We start from the raw sequence: 9,151 nt of genomic DNA, 5'->3' as shown, positions 1-9,151 counted from the left end.
TAAGTGAGATTCCCTAAAGCAGCAATAAAATGCCTGGTATGAATGTAGCAAACACAATGTTGCCTTAGATAAAATGTATCTTCACTGACTGCAGGGTTTTCTCCGTTTGTGTGTGCATATGGGCTGCAGGAGTGACTAGAGGTGGTGGACTTTACTTCCTCAGTGCATTTTCCACAAGTCACTACCTGATTCATAGCGTTCCTTATTTCCTTGGTGGGAAAACTGACTGTGCCTATTTGGAAATTTTGAAAAAGCCAGTAGACTGAGTAAGCTAAATTAAGTAAGCTGAACTTCATCAGTCCGCCAAACCTGTTCCTCTGAGCACATACGTGTATTCATGCACAGTATGACTATTTTATACTTGTCCCCATAATTATCAACTGAAGGAACTTAAGATTTTGAAGTCAGTTATTGAATTCTTCAACAATCACCATGGCATTAATAGTAACGATAGATAATAATGACTCTATATTTATGTATCTATAAGATAAGCCCTGTGAAGTGCCACAAATTATCCGGTTCAATCCTGGTTTCAACTTTAAGGTATATTATTATGCTAGCTAAACAAAACAAAAAAGTTGAGGTGCATTTCAATGGCCTGGAGAACGTTTGATGTCACATCTGAGGTCAAACTAAATTTCGCCTAGCTCCATATCCTGTTTGCTTAATGACTACTGCACAATAACATTTGACAAGGAGAGAGGACGAATTCTATATTAATACTTCAAGCAGAACTGCAAATGAAAATGCATCCATGGACAGCTTTTAGAATTAGCTTTCTGATAAGAAATCCTTGAAGATCAGTGGGTTCAATTTATTTTAGAAGATTATCCTGATCTTAGTTCAAAGTAGTGTGAGATTAGGAGTTCCCATTGTGGCTCAGTGGTTAAGGAATCCGACTAGTAACCATGAGGTTGCAAGATCGATCCCTGGCCTTACTCAATGGGTTAAGGATCTGGCATTGCCGTGAGCTGTGGTGTAGGTCACAGACGTGGCTCGGATCTGGCGATCTGGGGCAAATAAGTATCATAACAGAATATGCCAGGGTTCTAGTTCATAGAAAACCCAAATTAAAACTTTTCAAGAAAAGCACAGTTACATTTTGCCTTTGTTGTCTTCCTGGTGGTAGAAGATCTATTTCCTTTCTGTTTGGTAAGAGTTGGTGTAGTTTTTATTTTCACATGTGTGTTCATTGTTGTTTCCAGTGAGGATAAACATTTTGATAAATTGTAGCAATTTCTATTAATAATCTGTAAACACACATAAAAGTTTATCAAGCAATTATGAAGCTCTTATATATGCACAGGCTTTTTTTTTTTTTTTTTGGCCTTAGATGACGTCTACACAATAAATAGAGTAGGTCTAATTTTATAAATGAGGATATGGTGACATAAATAAAGATGAAATAATTTGAAGTAAGAGCCCAGACCTCCAGACACCTACTTTTTCCCGATGTTTCCTTGCTGTGGCCTCTTCTATACCAGTGACATCAAGTTGAGTAGGATTCTTCGGTTGTTGAGGTTTGACAAAAATAACTTAGAGAAACCCTTTTTATGATTATTGAATTGATTCTTTAGGGAAGAAAAAGAAGATAAAAGAAAAGAAAGATTTAAGAATGAGAATCTCAATATTGTATAAAGTTTAGAAATGGCATTTGCAGGGTATAGACAAGTAAACTTTTTTTTTCCTTTTGTTTCAAAAGTTTGGATTCCTTCAATACAGTTTCAGACATCTGCTTTCCACCTTTTTCCAATCAACTTAATCCTCCTTTTAAAGATCTAGTTCTCAAAGGAGACTGACTTTATTCTCAGTGTGTCTAGAAGACTGCGGGTCATATTCTTGAAGAAGGGGAAATTCTGAGGGTCTTATGTATGACAGAGAGAATAGAGATTAGAGATTATATATTTGTTTTATTACTCACTACAGCACCACTGACTTAAGCCACTTCCAACATTACCTATCTTTAACTTCCTGCAGAATATTCCATCTCACTATCATTTATTTTTCATTGGCGTCTATCATAATTTATTTTTCCTTGATCATTTCTCCTTCTGGCTATGTAGTACATCATTCCTATATAGCTGCAGTTTAGAAGTCCATTAGTAAGTCCTTCAAAACAATGTTCCTGTGACCTCACAGCAGACATTGTTATAGCCATTCTCCAGAGATAAAAAAAGGGCAAAACCCAGGAAAAGGAAAGCAACAATTATAGGCACATGTAAAAGAGTCACTGCTGCCAAATAATTCACTTGAGAGAACACACATAAAAACACATGATGACTTTTCTCTTTAAGAGAGGAAGATCACATACCCATCATGCCAATGATAAGATGAATTTGGAGACAACTAACTGGGTATTTCAAGCTACTGAGTAAACAATTGAAAAGAATTAAAAGGGGGAGTTCCCGGTGTGGCTCAGCAGTAAAGAACCCGACTAGTATCCATGAGGGTTTAGTCCTTGGCTTCTCTCAGTGGTGTTGCTGTGAACTGTGGTGTAGGTCGCAAACACAGCTCAGACATGGCATTGCCGTGGCTGTGGCATAAGCTGCCAGTCTTAAGTGCAAAGTGCAGCCCTAAAAAGCCAAAAACAACAACAAAAACCTTCTCCAACAAAAGGCACCTTTGAGAAATGATATATTCTATGACTGGAAAATACACTATGATCCTGGGTGTCTTGTGGTCTCAAAAATTAAGGAAAGACTCAAAAAAAAAAAATCAACCAATCAATAAGTAAATAAACTCACAATTTTGGTAAGTGTGTCAAAAATAAACAAATAAATAAAAGTGTAAGTTTTTTGGTTTCATACATTTTATTTAATAAAAACACATATTAAAATTTATTATGTACCAGTTACGTACATATTTTATAAATATCCACTTGTTTATTCCTCTTACCATCATAGATTGGGATAAATAAATTTATCCAGGTCACTCAGCCAGAAAATAACAAAGCTAAGATTTGAACCCAGTCATCTCTTGGATAACTGTTGTGCTCTTAACTTATAAAACTACCTCCCAAGCAGTTTTCTTCTGCAGATTTATCTAGTTTACCTGCGGGTATTTTCTCCCTGTAATTTTCTCAACTCTATTTTCCTTTACACAGAGGAATGTGATTTTAGGATTGGAAAAATAGAGCTTTGCCTATGAGAATTTTGCCTCTTCTCCTGGTTCTACCAGTACTAATTAACTCAGCCACATTTATTCCCTTTTTTTTTTTTTTTCTTCTTTTCTTTTTTTTAGGGCCACACCTGTGGCATATGGAAGTTCCCAGGCTAGGGCACTTTCCAGGAGCTGCTGCAAACTGGAGCTGCAGCTACTGGCCTACACCAGCCACAGGAACATGGGATCTGAGCCATGTCTGTGACCTATGCTGCACCTCATGGCAATGCCGGATCCTTAACCCACTGAGCAAAACCAGAGATCAAACCCAGATCCTCATGCATACTAGTCAGGTTCTTAACCCACTGAGCCACAACAAGAATGCCATTCCCTCCTATCTTTAAAAGAATTAGTATCATCTCTTAATGCTCACAGCTTTTAAGTGTTCGTTGCATCTTGAAACATCATTTCTGAATAACATTCTCTGGCATCAATGAAGATTTTTCAATTATCTTTTTTAAATAAAATGACAAAAAACCAAGTATGTCACAGAAAATGCCTTCACTGTGATTTTATTATCCTTTTATTTGCTTCCTTAGAAGGGAGAAAAAAAACAGTCTTGGTTCATCAACCACTCAAGTCAGCTCACATATTCTGATACCAGCTCTTTTGGATGAGAAAAACAAGAAAACCAAGAAGATGTTGGAGAGTAATTACACCACGCCACTCGAGTTCCTATTTGTTGGATTTACAGATTATCTACCTCTCAGAGTCACACTATTCTTGGTATTTCTAACAATATATACACTAACTGTGGTGGGGAATATAGGTTTAATAATTCTAGTTAATTTCAATTCAAGCCTTCAAACCCCCATGTATTATTTTCTCAGCAACTTGTCTTTCCTGGACATCAGCTATTCTACAGCAATCACTCCTAAAATGCTCGTGAACTTCTTCGCATCCAAGAAAAGCATCTCTCCCTATGGCTGTGCCCTGCAAATGTTTTTCTTTGGCTGTTTTGCTGATGCCGAGTGCCTTATCCTGGCAGCAATGGCGTATGACCGCTATGCAGCCATCTGCAATCCATTGCTCTATTCTACACTTATGTCCAGGAGAGTCTGTGTCTGCTTCATTGTGTTGGCATACGCCAGTGGAAGTATGACTTCGATGGTGCATGTCTCCCTCACATTCAGGCTGCCATTTTGTGGCTCCAATATTGTCAACCATTTTTTCTGTGACATCCCACCTCTCCTGGCTTTGTCATGTGCCGACACTCATGTCAATGAGCTTCTGCTCTTTGCCTTGTGTGGCTTCATTCAGACCAGCACTTTCGTGGTCATATGCATCTCTTACTTCTGTATCCTCATCACTGTTTTGGGCATCAAGTCCTCAGGGGGCAGAAGCAAAACGTTCTCTACCTGTGCCTCCCACCTCATAGCCGTCGCCTTGTTCTATGGAACACTCCTGTTTATGTACTTACGTCCCGCGGCCAGCTACTCCCTAGACACGGATAAAGTGGTGGCAGTGTTCTACACTGTTGTCTTTCCCATGTTTAATCCAATCATCTACAGCTTCAGAAACAAGGATGTAAAAAATGCCCTCCGAAAGGTATTAGAGAGAAACTGCACTTTCAAATGTGTATGCATTTAAGTCACTTAGGAATACTTAAGGCAGAGCCTACCCCTCCAATGTTGTCATCAGTATACCACCTAATATGTCAACTTTTTAAAATATATCAAGCAGTCTCCAGAAATAAGGATAGCTTTTCATCCTCAATACTTTAAAATGTTTTCATTCTCTCTTACAGATATGTTCTCTCCAAAGTTCTGTTCTGTGAAACATTCCTAAAAGAAAATAAATAATAATAATCGTTCTCCAGTTACTGTTCTCAAAATACCTTGTGCATTGATTTATTATATTCGTTATCATTTTTATTGAGGGTATGTGTGGACTTATCTATTAACCCACCCATATTAGGAACTCCTTGTCAACTGGGAATATGTATCTTGGTTGATTTTTCTAACCTCTATGCAGCACCTGGTTTTTAGCACATCTTCATTATGTATGTAATTAATAAATTATTACACACGTCAGTGGATGGATGAATGCGTAAATCCAGCTTTCTGTATTTGGGAAAATAAGTCTAGATTCTATACTTACGATATGTTTTCCACCAGGGAAGCTTGACACAACCCCTAATGGATGATGATGCTTTCACCAGCTCTCAGAAAATGAGGTATAAGGCACATATATCCGTAGTCTCTTTAATAGTAGAGCAGAGTGACGTTATAGGATATTGCTTTCCTTTGGGCTAGGCTGAGTCCTGTGATAGAGCCTCTCCTTCTCCACTCACGGTGGATGTGTGTGAACACCAAACATGTTTGGGAGAATCACAAAGGTTATAAACTATACACATTACGAATTATTTGCACAAATGTTATTGACATAATCTTTGAGGCTCTGGCTTCAGGAAGAGGTGAACGATTGCACTGACCTTTGTATTCTGTAGATTGACAATGCAAACTAATTGAAGTATGAACACTTCTCTCTCTGGGATGAATTTTGAAGCTTAAATCATGAGGCATTTTCTGTGGTCGCTTTATTTATTTATTTATTTATTTACTTACTTACTTACTTACTTGCTTATTTAATTTTGCTACTCCCAGGACATACGAAGTTCTGGGGCCAGTAATTAAACCTGTGCCACAGCAGTGACCTGAGCCACAGCAGTGACAACACTAGATCTTAACCTGAGGAGCCACTAGGATCAGATCCAAGCCACAGTTTTGAGCTGTGCCACAAATGCAGTAACTGCCAAAAAGCAATTAAATCCTTTAGCCCACTGTGCCAGGCAGGGGATCAGACCTGAGTCCTGTCTCTGCAGAGGTGCCTCTGATCCCTTTACGCCACAGTGGGAACTCCAAATCCTAGGGTTTTTTTACACATTGGGGAATAAATTTGTATAACCATGTAATAGAGCATATGCATATTTAATTAGAAACAATAGCAATGTGTCAGTTATAAATTACAGCATGTCCTGTCCACCATACTGAACAAAGTTTGCAGCCAGCTAAAAGAATGTATGAATTATCAACCAATATTCTCTCCAAATCTCTAGCCTTATGCTATTAACATGGAAAACATTATCTTACATGTTTCAAGAAAATACGTTTTATTTACTTCTGAGAAAACAAAATTTACTCATGGATATACCTCTTGGGAGATAAATATTTACTTTATCCTTTAAATACGACATTTTTTTTTGTCTGAAGTTTTAGAAAAATTGGTATTTTTCAACTCATGCCATCAGACTCATTTACTCCTGACCTCTAGATCTCAGCATAAAGGGCCATCAAGATGGAGAACTGGCACATTATTTCTGACCTGAATTAGAGAGGTTCATTTAAAATGTAGGTATTTTTACAGAGGGAGCATAGGCTTTACTTTTTTAGTTTGTATGTTGTATTTCCTTTTTTTTTTTTTGTCTTTTTGCCATTTTTGGGGCCGTCCCGTGGCATATGGAGCTTCCCAGGCTAGGGATCCAATCGGAGACGTAGCTGCCAGCCTACACCACAGCCACAGCAACGCAGGATCTGAGCCGTGTCTGCGACCTACACCACAGCTCACGGCAATGTCGGATCATCAACCCACCGAGCAAGGGCAGGGATCAAACCCACAACCTCATCGTTCCTAGTTGGATTCATTAACGACTGCGCCGTGACGGGAGCTCCATGTTGTATTACTTTCTTATGACTGAAATGTAATAAGCTTCTCAGCATTCTCTCTTACCATAGATAAGATAAAAATAAAGGTAACTGGAGTGCCCTTGGTAACTTTAAATCCAATATCACTAGAATTCCGTGAATGATATGTGGGGATCTGGATATAATGTTTATATTAATAAGCCAAAAGGAAGGCATGCACTTTAATTCTGTGTGTGTGTCTGTGTCTGTGTAATCACTCATAAAACTTTAATATGGATGATTATTAAAAGTTTGGGAGTATAATGTCATGCATTAATTTATATCAATTTCATAATGAATCAATGAAGTAGATAAAGCATGTATGAATGTTACCATTTTATAGGAAAAAAACTTCAGCTACTTCCTCATTAGAACACTTGAGTATTTCTCTGAGCATTGTCTATGTCATTGGATCATATTCCTTGGTTTCCACAATTACATTTATTCTCTGTGTTGTGCCTTATCCCAAGGTTTTTGAGTTTTAGAGAACATACCCATTTTTAAGATTGTTTTATTTATAAAGGAAAGTATATTTTATCACAGTGAGAGCTGAGGCACCTACTGAACAGCTTTTGAGAGGAACTGAAGCTCTGATTACTTTCAGTCTCAAGAGAACAAAAAAGATGCTAATGATCCAGCCTGTGGACATCTGAGATTCACATTTACACAAGGTGCTACTGCTTGTGTCCCCAAAAGAAAAAGAAGCAACAATAATAAAAGTTCTACTCTCAATGATAAGTCCTTTAAGAATCTTGAAAACCTGTTCTTCTCTGAATATTCTGCTTACTCGATTTGCTTAATTGTGAGTATGTTGAGGAAGTAGTGATAGATGTTTCTTTAAAAAAAATTTTTTTTTTCAGTCTTTTTAGGGCTGAACCTACAGCATATGGAAGTTGCCAGGCTAGGAGTTGAATCGGAGCTGTAGCAGCTGGCCTAAGCAACAGCCATAGCAAAGTGTGATCTGAGCCCCGTCTGCCACCTACACCACAGCTCACAGCAACACTGTATCCTTAACCCACTGAGCAAGTCCAGGGATCGAACCTGCATCCTAAGGGATACTAGTAAGGCTCCTTACTGCTGACCCATGACAGGAGAGCCCAGTTTCTTTAAATTTTTGACATTTCCTGCTATCTCCACACTAAAAAAAGCATCAGTTACCAGTCATAAGACTTCAGTCTTATTCCCAAATAGCCAGATAACGATTTCCTAACTTGTGTTTAATTTATCTTTCAAAAGCTTTCTTTCTCTTTTTGTGGAAAAATGACACTGTTTGTAATATCTATGTTCAATATTTTCATGTGTGTGTGTGTGTATGTTCATGGTATTTCATATATGGTTTATGAGGTCACTTAAAGTCATTTGCACATGTATGGAAAATTCGAGATATTTTATGGAAAGTGGAATGTTGCAGAATTGCAATGTACTTGGCAAGGAAATGTACAAGGAAGATCATTTCTTCCCTAGCTTATTAATAGCAGTTTCTTATATGTGGAATCTAAAAAAGGGATACAAATGCACTTATTTGCAGAACAGAAACAGACTCACAGACTTGGAAAAATTTAGGATTATCAAAAGGGACAGGCTGGTGGGAGTGGATTGGGGGTTTGAGATTAGCACATGCACACTGTTTTAAATGGAATGACTGGCCAAAGGGGAGCAGCTATATAGCACAGAGAACTCTATCCAATATTCTGTAATAAACCATGCAGGAAAAGAATTTGAAAGAGAGGAGTTCCCGTCGTGGCGCAGTGGTTAATGAACCTGACTAGGAACCATGAAGTTGCGGGTTCGATCCCTGGCCTGGCTCAGTGGGTTAAGGATCCGGCGTTGCCGTGAGCTGTGGTGTAGGTTGCAGACACGGCTCGGATCCCGCGTTGCTGTGGCTCTGGCGTAGGCAAGTGGCTACGGCTCTGATTGGACCCCTAGCCTGGGAATCTCCATATGCCGCGGAAGTGGCCCTAGAAAAGGCAAAAAGACAAAAAAAAAAAAAAAAAAGGAATTTGAAAGAGAATAGATGTGTGTACATGTATAAGTAAATCACTTCTTTGTACCACAGAAATTATCACACCTTTGTAAATCAACTAGACATCAATAAATTTAAAAAAATATAAAATTACAAAAATATAGTTTCTGGAAATCTTGTAGACCTACATTTATATAATAGTTCCAATATAATATTGAAAGAATTATTTTCTGCTTTCCTTGAGCTTGTTGTCGCATGCTGCCTGAAACAAAACCTGAGCATGGAAACAGATAATGATTTCCGCGGCTTAAGACTGCTTTTACTGCCATAGCTCCTACTTCTCCCC

The 9,151-nt window shown here is 38.2% G+C and overlaps 1 protein-coding gene across 1 annotated transcript; it reads left to right on the top strand.

Moving 5' to 3' along the window:
• The first annotated feature begins 3,798 nt into the window (after positions 1–3,798).
• Positions 3,799–4,749, top strand: LOC146405164 (olfactory receptor 5AS1). The gene has a single exon (XM_085011644.1). It carries the CDS (start codon positions 3,799–3,801, stop codon positions 4,747–4,749), a length of 951 nt encoding a protein of 316 aa, XP_084867770.1.
• The last annotated feature ends 4,402 nt before the right edge of the window (positions 4,750–9,151 follow it).

The sequence above is a fragment of the Sus scrofa genome, chromosome 2, assembly GCF_054392235.1.
Source record: "Sus scrofa isolate SSC_HxYL_T2T_F1_AM1 chromosome 2, Sscrofa_HxYL_maternal_Yorkshire_Landrace_v2.0, whole genome shotgun sequence".
NCBI lineage: Eukaryota > Metazoa > Chordata > Mammalia > Artiodactyla > Suidae > Sus > Sus scrofa.
This window is presented reverse-complemented; position numbering and strand designations above follow the sequence as displayed.

Coding starts and splice junctions, on each gene's coding strand:
- LOC146405164 (XM_085011644.1), top strand. CDS start 3,799: ATGTTGGAGAGTAATTACACCACGCCACTCGAGTTCCTATTTGTTGGA.